The following is an 18799-nucleotide window of genomic DNA, read 5'->3' as shown; positions in this document are numbered from 1 at the left end:
AATACCTCCATGGGAGGGGTTTGGATGTTTACTTTTTATTTTCCCTTTGATTCAAGACAGGTGTGTGATACCATTTAAATGCCATCCAACCCTAGGGAGTAAGATGCAAAGAAGGATATAAAATGAATTTGAATCTTTTAAGAGCATAAGATTTGAAATCACAAGACCTGGGTTTGAATCTTGTTCTGGACAAGTAACCTGGCCACTCCGAAGATTCCATCCTCATCTGTTCAAATGAAGAGTACATTACTAATTCATAATATTGCTATGAAAGGAAGAGAGAGAGCAAGCTACAAAATATGACTATGACAAACCTCACTACAATGCCTGCAGAGCACCTTCAATAAAAGTTATTTCCCCTCCTTCCTTCCATCTTCTTTTCTATTCCCAATTGATCTAGGTCCAAAATATCTACCACTGGGAAAACATTTGAAAGACATGAAAAGAAGTAAGTTTAAAGTCCTCAAAGAACATTACAGTTATTCCACTTCAATCTCTAGTTATTACAATTATTCTCATCATTTCTTGTTTTAGGGTTAGCAACATTCTGAAGAAGACCAAAAGATTGGATTTGAATCTTTTAAGAGCATAAGATTTGAAATCACAAGACCTGGGTTTGAATCTTGTTCTGGACAAGTAACCTGGCCACTCCCAAGATTCCATCCTCAAAAGGAAGACCAAAAGATTGGTCTTCTTCAGAATGTTGCTAACCCTAAAACAAGAAATGATTTGCTAAAATACATAAAACAAATGAACTTCTTTTTCTCAGTTTTATCTTATTTAGCTTGTTTTACCAACAGAACAGCAACCAATATCTTCTGCTTCAGAGTTGCTGCAACTTTTCATTCATGGGACTTATTTCTTCACTTCATAAGCCATGTTTATTTAACTAGAACATTAATGGGAGGACTAACTCCATTAGATAAAATATGCTTTACGCTGTGGAATTATCACAACAGAACATGAAGAATTGTTTTCTAAGTAAAATCTAAGGAAAAAAGTCATTTCTAAGTCTAAGCAGCAACTAGAGAATTCTGTTAAGTTCAGGACACAAAAGTTTGGGTCAATAATGACAGCTGCCTACTGGGAAAGAGCTAAAAACTTGACAGTACTGTTGAACTGCCACCTTAGAAAGCGAAACAGTAAAAATAGTAAACATCTCCATGGCCCCTTTTCTGAGCTTAAGTGTGCAATGACACCTCTAAATGGACCCCTAAATTCTAAAAAGAATTTGTGCAAAACTTGTTTTTCTAAAAACTCCCAAAGCCCTAAATACTGTCTTAGTCTGAAAAAAGCTATGCAAAAAAAAAAAAAAAAAATTGTGGGAAGATGAATTACAAAATTCTCCACTTGATATCTTGTTGCCCAAGATCACTTTACAGTCATTACATAAACCAAAATACTTTTATAGTATCTACATTTGTGATTAAGTTCAGGGTTTTATGTTTCTTTTAACAAAGCCTACCGGTTCATTCATTCTCTTCCTCCTCCATCTGACTTCTTCCCTTACTCAACCTCCACAGATTTACAATGTATAATACATTTAAAAGAAGCTCTAACCCTTAAATAACCATGGGAAAATTATTACTAAAATGGTAATAAATCGGTGTTTAGCTCATTCACTGAACTCAATCTGCATTATACGTTTTTTCTTCTAATCCTCAAAATTGGCTTCAAAAATCTATATTGACATTTGTGAGCAATTAGAATTGTTGCTGCTTCTGTGCAAGATTTAAAAGGCCGACAGACTGTTCTGAGTCCTCTGGAAGCAGCTTGAGGCCTTAACCAAGTGAAACATCCAGTCCTACTGCGTACAGCAGTGACCACAACAAAGGCTGTGGTTTCTCCCACACTAGCCTTAAATAGGTTTAAATTAATGCTATTCATCACTGGGTGGAAAAGAAGACAAGGAAAATCCAAGCCAACAGCATTGGGAAATTTTCTTACCAACACACTCAACCGCTTAGCCATAAATGAACTGACTTTCATTCAAAGGTTTACTCCAGAACAACTATTTCTCCCTATTCCTGTACACTCTCTGCCTTTGAACTACCATGTCTTTCACTACCATTCTAGGTGAAGGATTTTGTGACTACATTCTAGGTAAAGGATATTGTTACTATCCTCAAGTTACACAGAAAATATTCAAGGATATAAAAGCCATATTTATCTCAAATTTGTTGATTGCTACTGCTATGTTTTTTGAAGAACTGAAAGATAAATTAAAATTTTCAAAAATACGTCATATAACAATAAATTACAATAAATCCATCAGCCACAAAACCCACCTTCAGTTTAGAGCTAGAGTTTGATAGGGTGATCCTTACTCTCCTAAGTTAAAATACCACTGTATATTAGTCTTACTCCTTCTTTTTCCAAGAGTACTTTATTAATAATTACAAATCACAAGAACTGCACGACTTTCTACCAGGGAGTTTAAGTTACCAAATAAGTTTAATTACAAAAATGTATAGTCCAAGACTTCAGTGTAAACACATGTACGTTACCTGCTAACAGAATATATTAAATATATTTTAGATCTGCAATGTTGCCTCAAACTAATGTAGTAAGTTACCTAAAAATTTAAGAAATTATCATAATTAATTTGGCATGAAATTATTAACTGTAACAATCTAGTGTGATTTTTTAAAATTACAATAGTTATTCTATATGTACTGAACACCTTGTCTGTATAGTAAAACTGTATTTAAAATACTAGCATTTCAAAAAAGAAATCATTCCCATTGCTTAAACAGCACTCTGCGCAGCCTGGATGTGCACACACATGCACATGAAGCACACACACGCCCCTACACAGACACTCCTAATCTCACACCTGCTCTGAAGCAGTAGGAAGTGAATTCTCAATCTGTCAACATGACCATCTGGTCTATCTGCATATCACGGCTTTCTCTATTACTATATGAAGGAATGGCAATCATGAAGCCAAAATATAACTAAAATGCACCTGAATGGGAGTAGCTCTCTTTTGGCTGAAATGGAATAATATAAGGCATAGCAGAGCAAAACTAGCAAGAATCTAAATAATTTAAAATGAGCATTCATGTCAGCATAATTAAGTGAGCAATATGGTACAGGTAATGTGGTAATCAGTAATACCGTTGAATAGGTTTATAGGACAGGTACCAGGCTTCTAACACACTGAAACAGCTCCTTCAGTGATTGAAAGGATCTTTGCTATTCCTGATCCAAACAAAATTAAGTAAAGGTAATAACGGGGGTAGTAAGGAATCAGTCAAATGTGTTCTCCTTCTACCTTAAAACAAGTGCTCACCACACTGCTGCTATTAGGACAATAGCGACTTGTTTTGTCACTGGCTAATCAACAATTAAAGCGATTACCTGACAAACTGTGGTCACTTACTAGTCTTTCAAAGTGAACTTTAAGACTGCTAAAAATTCTTCTAATCTTAGAAAATTCCTCATCTGCAGAAAGTGAAGATGGCTCACTGTGATTTAGCTTTTAGGCCCAATGTCACTTGAAAATTAGCAAAGGCCTTAGCTGAATTAAACATAAATTCATTTGTTTAATTTTAGTTTTTAAATGTCTCCACACAGCTGCCTCTGAGCTTTCATTCTACCTCATAGCAGGTAACATCAAATATAAATTGTGACACTGTCATTCTATGGCCTAAATATTGCAATCTACCTCTAGCCAAGAAATTAGTCCTTAAAAAATATAACCTCTTACAAAATCAAACTACTTTGACTGAGAATCTTTCTAGAATCTGATTACATTACCAGAAGTTATACAGAAGCAGTTAAAAAAAAAAAAGAAAAACAACTCTCCAGAAACTTCTCGGTTGAGTGCCTACTAATGAACAAAGGTTAACTTTATCTAAAAGGTCAAATGCCTGGTGGCTAAGGTTATGACCTTAACAACTTAAATTGTGACCTTGCCACGTGCCGGGTATATTGTAGATTCTGATACAGATCATCTGGTAAAGACTGGTCATAAATTAGCTTTACTGTTACACACCCACAAAGAAAACCATGTGCCACAAAACCATTATATCTCCAAGTTGTCATATGATACAGGAGAAGGACCACTCAAATTGAGACCAAATTAAGGGCATAAAATGCTTTTCTTCTTTTAACAAGATGAAATTCTCAGGCTTATGAAATCACTCCAATTTCATTACACTTGTTACTGTTTATCAGCCACAAAATTCACACAGTTCTAACAGCACTGGATTTAGAGGAAAGACACTAAAATGTAGTTTATGTATTATATTTCAGCATCTCAAGAACTCTTAGAATAAATCACCTCTGCTTTAAAAGAAAAGACTGATTCTGCATTTGCTTCTAGTGTTTACATGTATATTCTAAGATTTCAACTTCCTACAAAGAAAGGTGGATGCATAAAGCAAGAATTATTACACACAAAACCTTAGAAGGAAAAGAAGATCTAATTTCTGTGACCATCTAGGGAAAAAAAGGCACTCTGGTAAGGAAAAAAATACAACATTTTAAAAGAAAGAGAGAGAAAAGACGTATTATAGGTGAAAAGGCCACAATGGTTTTGGCATGTATCTTGAAGCACGTTTCAGAGTCTCTGCCTCCTGCCAGTACTGGCAAGTTCTCAAAACTTTTAAGGAGGTAAAAACATTGTTTAGTGTTTACAAATCTTCAGTATTATAACAGATGCTTGTCAAATCAGTTGTATGTAAGTTGACCGATCTACCTCATATTTGTATTGGCAGCTTCCCTTCCACAAATAACAGGTCTCTCAATCTCTGAAATCGAATATGAAATATTTTCAGACAAAAGACCCTTAATATTTTCTTTTACAATCTTCCTGTTGCGCGCACAGAGAAGCAGCCATTACTGCAGTCCCGTGGAAACCAATGGCCAAACATTTGGCTGGCATTCAGGCATAACAAGGGATTCTGGGATACATGAGGAAAACCAAACCGAAAGGTAGTCTGATCTATGCTGCTGTCAATAAATCTTTCATAAGCAATAAGGATGCTCACTCTCCTAAGTAACCTTCTTAATGTCATTTTACCAACATAACCCCTTCAGGCATTGCAACAACCAACAACTGTGTGAGCTCAAGGATTGGAAGCAATAGCACGGTAACAAACCAACGACGAAAAAGAATGCATGTCATGGGAATAGCGAAAAGACTGCATTTCTTTAAATCCAGAGAAATGTTTAAGTCGAAAACTTAGAATGGACAGTGCTTACTCCGAGAAAAACTTGACATGTATTTCACTATGATGTTATCTTATATGGAAGCACACATCATGATCTGCATCACCTGTTGGCACCTTTGAGTTTCAACGTTGCCCAATTATTCATGATAATTTATGTTATGTTTTTCTAAATATCTAAAAGGTAAAAACAAGATTTTAAAGATTGCTCCTTGAAAGCACCTGTAACACCATATTTTTTGTGTGTCTTGCTGTATTTTTTACATATGCAGACACATTTAAAAAATTTTTAACTTTGCTTTTTCAGTAGACAAAACAAATTAACAACAATGGGGTTAGGAGTGGGTTAAAAGAGAGATACATATTCCTGTTTAGAGGTCACTTGAAAGGTGCTGACTTTTCATTCTTGCTACCCAGAATTGGCTAAAGCAAAAGGCAATTCTTATAATTAAGTATACATTTTCGAAAGCCCAAATATTTGAAACACTTACAGCTCACATCCTCTAAAATACTCATCTATCCCCTGCCAACAGAATGCAAATGATGATGTGACATGCTTGCAAAGCTAATTTTCTCCAATTTCTTATGTAAGGGCAGATGGATAACAAAAGTTCTCTTTCTAAAACATATATTGAGAAAAATAATAGAGAACAGGCTATCATCTGATGCCTTTAAAAACTCACTAACAGTTTTAGAATTAAAAATGTTTTGAAGAAAAGTACAGTGTTTTTACAGGTAACATCTCTCCTTTGTAATAAATAAATAAATAAATATTTGAACCCCAGAACAACCTACTGATAGGATTCCACAACCTTCTTTCTTTCATCTGGCTCAAGTAACTGCCATGAAGGTAATCTAGCAAGACCGATATATACATACATAAAGTCAACAAGTTACACAAGACCTGAGCGTTCACACAGCACAATGAGCCTTTTGTCTCAAACAAGACGAAAGGAACAAATTATAAAAATGCATTATTTTATCCAGTCCTCAATAGTTTTATCCTGCGTGCTACTCTAAATACTGAAACATGCACAGGTAAGACATGCCTTGAAAAGAAAAACAATTTAAAATTTTATAATAAATCAAAGCAACTCACTATATCAGTTATCAATAGAAATTTTTCAGTGTGTTCGTGCACTATACAGGTTGGTTATTTTAAATATTAACCTCTCCAGCCAATTACTGAAAGAGCTGATTTGTTTGTTTCCTTTAGCTATCTGAGACAACACTAAGAATTCCTAAATACAAAGCTACTAAGTCTGCGTATTAATGTGATTATTTTTCCTTCATAAATGATCAGCAATTTGATAGTCATCTTACCTCCAAGTTCTTAATTGGCAAGGGGTTCAAGAGGCCTCAGTAGATTAAAAACACTCCCAGCAGAAAAGCAACTAAAAATATCTCCTCACTACCAAACTAAATGCTTTTAAACTAGATCATCTGCCAGTTAAAATATACTCTATATCAAAAGGGTTTTCACGAGGCTTCTCTCACCCCCTCATCAAAAAATGTGATTTAAACATATCACATATCTGATTACCAACGCCTCTGAAAACACTACTTACCAAATGAGCTGAACCGAGTGAGAATTCGCTCAAAGCTATGCTTTTCCACCTGAATGAAGGTGGCACCTCAGACTTTGGTTTATCTTTGAAACCACACTGGCTTCATGTACGTGGCCTGCAACTTGGGAGCTCAGGCAGGATCCAGCATTAACGCGGTGGCCATCAGGACAGAGAAACACACAAGAAAGTGGAAGGAATTCTCACCATTGCACTTACCTGCTGCATGCACAAAGTATGCCAAATATAAATCGAGTTCCTTAACAGAAACCCCTATGTGATGGGGTTGGACACAGAGCCCTGGATTAGAGCATTGTGGGGACTTTACAAGGCGCTCGCCATCAGTACTTTCCAGCGGAATACCTTTAAACAAAATCACCATAACAAGGTCCAACCTCCAGACTTTATCTGCCTGGCGGAGGCAGTCAATTCTTCGCATCTTGCCTTTCTGGTCTGGGTTGGAAAGAACACAACATGGAGGTTTTTTCCCTGTAACTGTAAGAACAAAATCCTCTCGATATTCGGGCCGGATATCTTTCCGTAACTTTGCCAGAAGTCGAGATGCCCACTTCTGCTTGACCTCTGGTTTTTCACTTAGCAATTCGTCCTTCACAGCTCTCTCTTCTTCTTTTGACATACGTTTTTCATGTTTCTTGAAGTATTTTCGTTTTCGGGCCTGCAGGTTGAACCATGTGTAGGCAAAGGCTCGGACGTGGGGCAGAAGTGCTTCGATGAAAGGATGAAATTCATCCTAGGAAAATGAACAAAAACCAAAATATAAGTAGAATGAAAACAAAAGGAAACAACTTTTCTTCAGCGGGTCGCCTTAAAAAAAAATTCCTCATTTCACTTGAAATTTGATTCGAGCATGCCATTACCAGAATCACACACAGGATCCTATGGGAAGTCTGGGAAGGTGGGGGAGAAAACTATCAGTATCAGTTCTTCTTACTGGAAATAAAAAAACTGCTAAAAATTAAAAAACTGTTTTGATATGTTCACCAGGGTACACCAGCTGCTACTGCCGGGCCTAGCTCCTCACCCTTTAGATAGTAAGTGAAGTTTACCTAAATGCTTATAACAATGTATAATCTTAACCCTATTTCAAGGAAGGCATATCTAATTTTGTCCCATCCTTGACCTCACCACTTGTAGTAAAGCCAGGGCCCGGCCGCCAGATTGGCAAATCCTAAACATTTAGATGCCAGTCAATGTTTATGGAAGTCTAGGAGCAAAAATCGTCTCTACAATCAATGAAAACAAAGGCTTTCCCTCTAAAACTACTGCATGTAGATTCTGATCTGTTTCTTATTCATTTTGCTAGTGTCTAAATCCCCCTTTTAAATATTACAATTACGTATCATTTTTTTTTTAGTCAAAAACTAGGAAAAATCTGGCAGGTTCATATACGTAAGAAGGGATAAATTTGATATTTATTAGGCTAAAATAAAAGATCTATGTCCAAGATATAATTGCTGATACTATGGGAATGAAACAAAAAGAGGGAAGAAAAAGGAAAAAAACAAAGAAAACCGTACATGCCAGATAGTAAATGAAATGTGTCATTGCGATAACACTACTGCAGTTGAATACATTTAATTTACTGAAAAGACTGTGAAATGCTTTCAGTAATATGATCACTCAAAAATAGATTATTTAATTTTTGCAAATAATATTTCAGAATTTTTCTCATAGGGAAACAGAGCCTGGTATTTTCAATATGTACAAGATGCCAGGAAAACCCTGATAGATGCCTCTTATAATTGAAAAAAAAAATTGAATTTCAAATATTTAAGTGTTTCTTCATGTTTTGCTTAAAATGTAGGATCCTTAAACATGACATGTTCTTAGGAAATATAAATATATTTTTTAAAAGACTAAACAGTAACCTCCACAAAGCTTTCATAGTATATCCAACTTCTGATTAACTAATCCACACTGTTACATAACTTCTTTCTGCCACATAACTCTTCTCTCCAAAAGATAGATTACCTTCAAATAAATGAAGATTAGAAACCAAAGAGAGATTGATGACTTTTTGCTAAAGGGTGTAGGACAAATATAAAATGCATTCTTTTTCAGTTTGTTATATCTAACTAAATATATACTTTCAAGGCACAGGTAGCAGTAATGTCCAAAATATTATTATTAATGCAATGACTAAATTTTTAAATGTTCAAATGTGAACTGATAAGGTAAAAATTGGTAAAATATTTAATAGTCATGTCATTTAAAATATTTGCAAATCATAATCAATCATTTAAACACTGTATGACTGAGCTTTTAAAAGTATTTATTAATATAATACGTAATAAATCACTTCAGTCACTTCAATAACTGACTTTTTTTTCTTCTCTGCACAAATTTGAGGCTCTATGTTTCCAGTTTAGCTTTAAAAACTGCTCTTTTTCAATAAAAGAATCCAAAAGAGAAGTAGCTTTCATAACACATGTGCATTCTTTAGAGAGAGAATAGAAAAAAAATACAGGAATTATTATTCTTTGCCATAAATCATTAACATTTTAAAAATTTCTGATGTTTGAGAATATTTCTTATTCCCATACTTTAGGAGAAAGGAATGGGGGGCAAGTCACAGTTTATCTGCGAAGGTATACGCCAAACCACAAAGGATCTAAACATTACTAAATCCTGAGCTCATCCTTGAAATGCTCTAAAATACATAAATTTTAGGTTTGAAACGGAACTTCACATTGACTGATTTTCTTATATACACAAGACATGCTAGGGACCAAGACTCTGCTGCATTATGCAAAGAACTTCTGGAGTCTACCTTCAACTACAAAGTGAGTTTTCACCAAAAGGAGGATTTCATTTTAAAGTTTCAGCACCATTTTATAATGCAAGGAATAACTTAGCTCCAAACAATTCATATCTATGTTAAAACATTATCTTATTTAAAAGTTTGATTAATGATAATAAGCATTTAAAATAAACATTCTAATATGGCATTTTAAGTGTTCAAAGATACTCCTAATATGCTTTTCAAAAAACTGCAAACTGCATGCATTCGGGTTCAACAGGATTCTGTTTACCTGCCAACCAAATGCCCATACATCTCATCATAAAAATCCTTAAACAAGAACTATGGCAACTAGTCATTAAGAATAACCTTACCCCCCAATTTTGCATTAAAAGTAACTACAATGTATTCCTCCTCAAAGGTTAAGAACGTGCCAGTAAAAGTCCACAATATTTTGTATAACTTTACTCATATGCACAATTAAAGTATTAATTTTTTCTCATGTATCTTTCTCAAGTCATGATTTAAAATATTTCAGAATATCAAAACTAAAGAATATCATTAGCTTGTAGGAAATGTCCAGGGTAGTATAAATGATTAGTTTTTTTTTTTTCAAAAAGTAGTATGGCTTTATAATTCATGTTGCTGAACATATCGCTACAAGCTACGTACTATTTCATAACATTCAAGAGAGAAAAAAAGAATATTTTACGTATGTATTCAGTGAGAAAGTTATAGGTCACCAATAAAAACAAACCTGAAAACCTATTTCAAAAGTGGTAGTACTTTGAATCAGCATCTTAAACACTGATCTGTTTGAAAGTGAGCCAAGTTTAAGAACCACTGAATGCTGATATTTCTGGAAACTACTTTTTTTAAAGGTTCACCTACAAATTTCTGCTGGGTTATCATTATATGGACAGTACCTGAAATGGTTATTATAATAAGATTAAAATAAGATGTCTAGGTTTTCTTGGTAAAGTTTTTTTTTTTAATTGCCTACAAGTTAAATAGAGTTTTTTCTTTCATTTAGAGTAGTTTTGTCACTGTGCTTACTGGATTTTTTTAATGAGCAATAAACCACCGAAGTTTTCTTCCTAAAACTGACTCTAAAGCATTATAAATATTCCAGCAAGTTAAATAAATTGTTAACTAATTTTTAAAAGAAGAACCCATAAAATATGAGCCCTCATTCACTATTTATTGTACATTTTCTTTACAAACTGTTACACTAAATAAGCATTTCTCTTAGTGGTGCTTCCAGAAGAAGGCCTAGTGAATGCATCAGTCGATCCTGTTAAATATGTAAGCCGAAAAAAGAGAAAAAAAGAAAAAAAGAACTTTCTTAATGTGATAATAGCTCATGAACCAAGAGAAGCCAACTTTGCTAAATACCTGACTGTGCCCTGGGCCTGCATGGATATACAGGTGCCCTCATATGCACCATCCCCAAATATAAATTTATCTTTTCAGAGCTCAATTGAGAAGACACCATGTATCTGTTAGGGTCCTTTCCCTCTATTGCAGCTCGCTGGTATTATCTACAAGTTCTGTGTGTTGCAAACTTCTGCCAGCGAGAACTTCAGCTTTCGAATCTCAGCATTTTCACTATAGTCCGTAATTCATTCAAATTATCTTACACTTTGCATCTTATCCATATGCAATTGTGAACCTTGCCAGAAGTGGTTGGAAAAGTTTCATTCCATACTTTCACAAGTTACTAAAATAGGAACTCTGGAAGTTTGTTGTGGGGGGTGGAAAAACAAAAAACTTTTACAATAACTAAAAGTAACTGCTATCTATTATTAATGCTAGGCCTAAATCCCAAACAGGCCATTTCACATAAAAGATGGATTTAAGAGTCTTCTGAGATCAAATACCCGGTATTATTACTATTAGATATTGCAATAAGAAGGGATGCCATAAATCCTGAATCTAGAGAGGAGAGTGAAAACTACCGATACTTTTTAGCCTTCCAGAAAGTATTCCGGTTAAACCGTTATCTCCTACTAAGTGAAGGCAAGAGAAGTGGTAGGTTTTTTTAAGGGAGTGGTAAATAAACATTTTATGTGAAGCATATAACTTCATGTGGTGATTAATGGTCAGATCGCAATGTACCAAAGCAGTGTGAAAACTTACGCTTTTTCCAAAAAAAAAAAAAAGAAAAGGCGCAAAACCACTTTGACTTCATGCCTTTTAGTCAAGGAAAACAAATAATATATTCAAAGGGGACCAGATTTAAAGTCGTGAAGTAGCAATATTTTGCCTGGGGGTGGGTAGACAAGGGAGAGATGGACAGGAGGGCACGGAAAGGAGGGGCGGTGGGGCGGGAGAGCCCCACGCTCTGAGTAGAGTCGGAGGGGAAAAGTTGCCCCCGTCCTGCGCGCGGAGCCGCCGGAGTCGCGCGGTGACGGTGGCGGTGGCGGTGGCGGCGGCGGGGGGGAGCCGCGTCCGGCCCGGGCCGCCGCTCCAGCTCGCGGCCGGGAGCCCAACTCCGCCCGGCGCTGCCCGGCCCGCAGCCCGGGGCCTCCGATTCTCCGCGCCCTGCGCAGCTTGGGCTCGTCCCGGCCCCGAAACTTTCACTCCGGGAGAGCGAGCGGGCCACTGGCGCGCGGCGAGGACGCAGGCTCCACCCGGCCGGCGCGGGGGAACGCGCGTCCACGCAGTCCCGCTCCGCCGAGGGCTCGCCGCCGCCTGCCCGCGTCCGAGGGGCGCTGTCCGGGCCGGGGCCGGGACGGCGGCCCGCGTCCTTCCTGCGGCCCGACCCCGAAGGCTGACAAACAATAAACAAAAGTAAGAGTTCGGGGAGGCGACTGGGGGCTGCGGCGGCGGGGGCTCCGGGGAGCGGGCCGTGGGCGCAGGCACCCGAGGTCTCCCCGCACCCGGGAACTGCGGCCGGCCAGAGCGTGCGGGGTGCGCGGTGGGCTCCATTGGCGGCCCCCTCCCCGGGCGCCGCGGAACTACAGGATCCCTGCTCCCGGCAGCAGAAACGCTGAGCCAGATTTCAGCGTGTCATGGGCTGCAACCCCGCCGAAACACGTGCGGGGCGTCCGAAAACACCGCCGTTCCGCAGTCCGTCGCCCCGATATTAATTAACGCATTAATAAGAGGGCGCCATTAGCCATGTGCCCACACAAATGGCCGTGCAAGAGGAAAGCACCCTCATGGAAACAAAGTTACTTTCTTAAAGCGGGACCCCCCCTCGCGGGCACACGCGCGCACACACACACAGAAACACGCGCAGACACAGGCACACACCGAGACGCACGCCCCGGGCCCGGCCGGCGCAGCAGCCCCGGTGCCCCCCGCCCAGCCCCAGCCCTGCCCCCGGCCCCCCAGCCCTCCGCATCCACGCCGCGGCTTACCTGGGTGAGACAGAGCGGAGAATACATAACTGCCGGGCGCTGGGGTATGCGTGTGCGTCTGGGTGTGCGGTTTGGAGGTGTGCGTGAGTGTGGGTGAGAGAGGAGAAAGAGGGAGAGGAAGAGAGAGAGAGAGAGACAGAAGGGGGGAGAAAAAAAAATCAAGCCTGCTTCTTGCGTTCACATTTCCAACTCGGCTCAACTGCAGCCAGCCAGCGCTATTGCCGCTCCATGAGCTGAACTTTAACCCCGCCTAGAGTTTCCCTACACTCCACTATACATGCCTACTGTACGCGGGCGTTAAAGGCATAGCGCACCCTTTCCCGCTCCCGCGCCGGCCCGGCCGGGTGCCCGCGAGCTGCCCGCGCGCCCGCCTCCGCCTCCGCTCTGCACCGCACCGCACAGCCGCCGCCCGCTCGCGCCGCCGCCGCGGGGGGGAGGGGGCGTGGGGGGAGGGGGCGGCTGCGGCGCCGCGCGGCCAGCCGGGTCCCGAGCCTCCGCGGCCGCTCGCGCTCGCTGCCTGGCTCGCTCGCTCCCCGGCTCTCTCCCTGGCTCGTTCCTCGTTCGCTCGCTCGTTTGCTCTCCCGCTCGCTCTGCGGCCCCCCCGCCCCCCTCCCCCGATCAGCGCATTACTGGGTAACGCAGTGAGGAGCAGTTACAGTCTGTACTCCCGGGCAGCTATAGGCTGCCACAGGATGTGCTTAAGCAAACAAAACTACTTTTCCTTGTCCCCATCCCCCCACCCCCGCCGCAGACCTCCGCGGACCTCGGTGGAGGACTTGGGCAACTTTGCCAGGTTGCCCCGCACCCCCCGGGCCACCGCGTGGGCACGTAGAGAACCGAGGAGGAGGCCGGGCGGCACATTTGCATGTATGCAAATTTCTTTGAAAAATCAGACCTCCTAGGTAACTTTTTTTTCCCCCACTGAAATGCGGTAAGGCTCAAAGCATTGTAATCTCTCCAGCGAAGCTTTCTGTGGGAATAGATTCATCGGCAGAGGTAATTATGCACACAATCCTGCAAACTTTGTGCAGCTTCGGTCCTGTGGCATTCAGAATCGGGGTTGGTGAGGAATCAGTGCCCACAGAAGATTCACCGGATTTGGGGGGCGGGGGTCTGGAGAAAGGAAGGCGGAGATTAATGAGCGTACTCCCTCCCAGGACTGTGAAACTAGTGGGTTTGAACACAGACGCCATAGAAAAAGTTCTATCACGTTCAGAAACAACAGTGGTTTAACTGTGACATCTTTTTCTTTTTAGGAGGAAAAAAAAATGTGAAAGGGATGTCCCCTTAGGGTAGGGAGATATTCTGATCCACAAACGCGTGCCCAGAACTGGACATAGGCTGTCATTACCGTCCCAGTTTCTGGGACACCTCTGGAAGGGTGCCTTTTAAGAATCCCTTTTTTCCCTCCCCCAGGTAATAGTTCTTAAAATGGAAAAGAGCTTCCTGCAATTATTTTAGGTTTGCTAGAGTATTGTTTTGGCAGAAAAGGGGGGTGGTTTTTAGGGTTTGGCAAGTTGCCAGTAAGCCTGCTTTTCCAGTTTTTTTTTAACCTCATATTTTCTCTCTAGGCTCTCCTCTCTCTTGGAGGAAAAAGAAAAAAAAATTATATATATATATATATATATATATATATATATATATTTCTTCCAATCCCCTATCCCTTATTTTCCTTCTCTTCCTCATGATGGGTTTGCAAAATGCTGCATTTGACAACCCTTCTCAAAATTCCATAAGGAAAGAGGGGGGTATCATGTTGAAAGACACTGGCACACAGGGGAATCTGCTCTTCGGTGGAGGTGACATGGCCAGAGAATCTCTAAAGAGAGGAAATTCCTGTAGGAATGCCCATTCGACAAGTGAGGGTGAGTGGTGTGTTAAGGCCACTCTCATTCAGACTTCTTTTTAAAGCAAGGGGCAGGAAATATTGTACTGGAGCAAGGGCAAAGGAGAACCTCTGAAATAATTCTTCATCTGTCTAAGCTATTTTATGCTTGTTCTTTAGTTACTTTATTGCCAAAATAATTCCCGAATGCTCAAGAACCATTCTCTCCCCTACCCTCCCTCCAGAACATCCTTGGAAATCTCTCAGGATTATTTACTAAGGAGTGAGGAGAAAGAATGATTTCCACCTTTAATGAGAAAGTCCATTTTCCCAAACTAACCCACTGCTTTTCTTTGGTTCCTCTCGGATTTCAGTAGGGGAGGAATCTCCTAAAAACTAAGCTGAGTTACAGAGCAACATCCCTGGCCATGAGAACCTTTGCTGGGATCTATAACTTCAGTGCGCTCCAAGTTTCCTCGATAGAAGTTTCTGGCTGACGGTCCCAACATGTAACTGAGGCACAGTGAGAAGTTATTGTTCGGAGTGTGTACTCGGGAAGCTCTTACACAGCAGATCAAAATCTTTCTTTTCGAGTATTAAAAGATACACTTCACATCTGCCTCTTTTCTAAACGGCAAAGATTCTTACTTTGGAGTCTCAAGGGGAAAAAGATTTAAATAAAAAAAAAAGGACTGGCACGTCCCCTGTTGGTTTTTTTTTTTTAATGGGGGGGGAGTAATTTAATGCTGATATTTCTACTTTAAAAACTTCTTTTGTTGTAGCAATGGAGGTGCCCGCGATTTCCAGCTTTCTGCGGTTAGCAATATTATCTTAAGTAACTTTTGGCGCCCTTCGTAAGACTTTTGGATATGGGACGATTGTTTGCGCCCTCTAGGCAAGGGCTGGATCCAAGTTCAGCACCAAAGCCCTTCACATCCGCTCCTGCTTTCTCTCCTATCTCCGCCAGCTCCCGCTCCCTCCCCCGCAGAGGGAGGGGGGAGGCGGGGGAAACACTACAAAGCACAGTTCCATCTACAGCCTTTGGAAACAAGACTGAGAAAAATACAGTAGAAGAGTTACAGTTACAGAAAGGCTTCTGGTAACTTTCTCTCCAACAGGCATAAATTTAAACACACGCACAAAGAAACAGATGTTCCTCAAAGTGCAGACTGGGGTAGAAAACATTTCCAACTCTCTCCCCTCTTCCCAAGTTACAAAAGTAAATCCTTGTCCGGAGTTCACAAAGATACTAAGGCACTTGAGAAAGAGCAGGGATGGAGGAGGAGGGAAGAAAGAAAGGATAGTAGAGAGAGCAGTGGAGGAAACGCAGGTGAAGTATGGAAACTAGTTCACTGCAATCATATAAATGACCCATTGTTAGGAAGGATAAACCCCTTATTGGAAATAACCACTCCAATCATTTATTTTGCAAGTGGTAGGAGGCTGCCTTGAAATGGGATTGTCTCTGCCCAAAGGAGGCTCCTGTCATGCTCTCTGCTATCCATATTCTTCCTGGCACAGAGCCCAGCCTTGCATTTACTGTGTTTTATTTGCAGAAACGTTACCTTGCCAGCTTTAGTGAAATCCTCTTAAATATATAAATTACGTCAATAAGGTTTCACTTATATGTACATCTCAAATAGCTCTCATTTTGGAGGTTACTTAATAGGGAGATCTTATTAATATGATTTAGATTTTAGTACCCAAAGCAGTGAAGATAGGACTGGGATTCATAAGTGAGAAGACCATAACTGTAGTTCTTACCAAGACTAACTTTATTAACTGGCATTTTTCAACATTTTTCTTCCCTGGTTTTTGACCTGGTGGTCACTTCTGTGCAAATTTTTTTTACATGCATATAATCCTAAATTGAACCATGTTGCTGAAGTGAGTGTCCAAGTGAATTGTTACATCAAAGTTCCAAGCCAGATTTCACTGGAAGGCCTGAAGCCTTGGGAAATAGCTCAATGGGAATTTAATCCAAAGAAGGGAAAGAGCCCATATTATTTTCCATTCACTTCCCAACAGAATTAGGTGTCTACACTGCTCAGAGAGGAAGAGATGGAGATATTTTAGTCAGAGGCTGCCAGCTACTGTCTCCAAGACAAGCTACTGCAGTTGGTTTCCACTGGATTCGTATCAAGCACTTGTCCAAGAGGCCAGACTCCAGCTAACAGTTAGCAAGTCAGCGATCTTCCATACTCACACTCTCCATGGGAGTTGTTGTGGTAACAAGAAGAAATGTGAACTTGGCCAGTCTTAATGTCCTATTTCCTACTGACCATATACTTAAAAAGCAGAATTCAAGAACAGCCAAGAAAAAACACTCCCCCCTTTCTTTCAGTAATACAGCTGCTAGTCCACCTGTGAAACATTCTCTCCTTTAAAAGTGCTGTTTAGAGTTCAAGAAGAGAGGTTTACCTATTAATTTCAAAGTACTTGAAATGCCAAAGCTCCTAAGATAATCAGTGAGTTTTGTAATGCTGAGTACACCGCAATGTTACTTCCCAAAGCTCACTACAGTCCCACAATTCAGGCAAGATTTAAGCCACACATTTCTTAAAGTTGAACTTCACATTCCACAAGTTACCAACTTCCCTGAATTTAAAAATAATAGCTAATGCAAAGTTAATAACTAATGCAAAGTTATTTCTCTAGCAGAATGTTTGTTTTTCCAGAAGGCGAGGAAGAAGGCACACGATTCATGCAAAACTCCCCCATCAGCTTTTTTTTTTTTCTTAAACGCGAAAACTCTTTCCTATTGTGCTTGCTAAATCCGGAAGCGCTTGTAGCTTTGACAGCTTGAACCACACCATCCCCTTCAGAGCTGCAGAGAACTTCAGATCTCCTCTGCCCCGCCCCCTCTGGCTATTGAGAACTATTGTACACCCAAGCTTTCTTATGATTGGATAAAGCTTTTGTCAATCTCCCATGTTGTCCCATTGATTAGAGGATCAAATCGTCAATTATTCTCCGGGTCCAGACATTTCTTTTCGGGTTAGGTTGACTGCTGAGGCCAGACGTCTTTTACAGAACAGAGCACGTACAGGATTTCCCCCCACCCCTTTCTGGAACCGAGCAAGCGCTAGGAAGAAAAAAATCTGTCAAGCTCAGCAATTTTTTTCAAATCCCGAAAAAAAAAAAAAAGAAAAAGAAAACCCGGTCTCTGATGCACATAGCAAAAACACCATCCACAAAGCTACATCTTTAAAACAAAACCATCACAATAGACATTTACCCAGCAAATACTTAAGTGCATATGCGAGCTACAGAAATTTTAGTCTTAGTCATTAAACAAAATCATTCTACCATTATTGTTTATAAAACGCATATCATATAAATGCAAAATAGAAAGTTTAAGATGTACCACGTACCATTGCAACGTAAAAAGAGTACGTGAGAAACTTTAAAATGCTCAGACGAATTGCTTCATTTGTTGTCCCCTTTTTTTTTGCATTAAAAAAAATCTAAATAAACTTGGAACCGTTGAAAACCCGGAAGAGATTTTTTAAAAAGCTGTTAGCCAATTGCAGGCTTCTTGGAGAATTTTTTTTTTACTCCAAATCAGAAGGCTTTTGCAATTGCAAGGCGCGCTTTCTCCCTCTCACTGTCTCTCTCGCTCGCTCTCACTCTCTCTTTTGAAAGCGATCCAACCCGGGCTGGCTGGTTCTCAGATTCTCTCTGGTTTTGCCTTGCGTGCTTTGGATGACCAGACTTTGCAGAAGTTGCAATCGATTCGGCAGTCCCTCTCTCCTCTCCCTACCCCCTTGTTTATTTCCGCAATCGCTGCAATTTGCATAGTAACCACGCACGAGGCACCGGCGGCGGCCTGCGGAGGGGGCCAGGAGGGGGCAGGGAAAAGGCCTTGCCCCCTTCTCCCCTCCTCCAGTCTCTCTCCCCGCCAGTCGTCTCCTCCCCTACGGCGCGTGGCCAATAGGAGCCCCTACTTTCGGCGCAAGCTCCGGTCTGGACACCGTTCTGAAGAAAAGCCCCTGTGTTAGTAGGCCCGGCTCCCGGGATCGTGTTTTTGGCGCAGTATAAGTTCCCCTGCCTGCGGACCTCGCAGCCGGTACTGGGCAAACGTGAGGATAAAGTATCTTTGCCTG

General features: G+C 40.6%; 1 protein-coding gene across 6 annotated transcripts in view; it reads right to left on the bottom strand.

Annotated features, from left to right (window-relative positions):
• The window catches only part of NFIA (nuclear factor I A), a 394588-nt gene extending 376137 nt beyond the window's left edge, over positions 1 to 18451 (bottom strand). For 3 of the 6 annotated variants that reach the window (XM_009001349.5, XM_009001351.5, XM_078332013.1), the window contains exons 1-2: positions 12869 to 13256; positions 6962 to 7493 (exon numbers count right to left, since the gene is read on the bottom strand). In XM_009001349.5, coding sequence (XP_008999597.1) covers positions 6962 to 7493; positions 12869 to 12895 — 559 coding nt within the window. In that variant the 5' untranslated portion in view covers positions 12896 to 13256. Of the gene's footprint in view, positions 1 to 6961; positions 7494 to 7620; positions 7820 to 12868; positions 13257 to 18067 lie in introns of those variants that run through there. The other 3 variants (XM_002750888.5, XM_078332012.1, XM_078332014.1) reach the window with 2 other exon arrangements.
• Between the last annotated feature and the right edge of the window lie 348 nt (positions 18452 to 18799).

The sequence above is a fragment of the Callithrix jacchus genome, chromosome 7 (genome assembly GCF_049354715.1).
Source record: "Callithrix jacchus isolate 240 chromosome 7, calJac240_pri, whole genome shotgun sequence".
NCBI lineage: Eukaryota > Metazoa > Chordata > Mammalia > Primates > Cebidae > Callithrix > Callithrix jacchus.
Note: the sequence above shows the minus strand (reverse complement) of the source record. Positions and strands in the feature narration are given on the sequence as shown.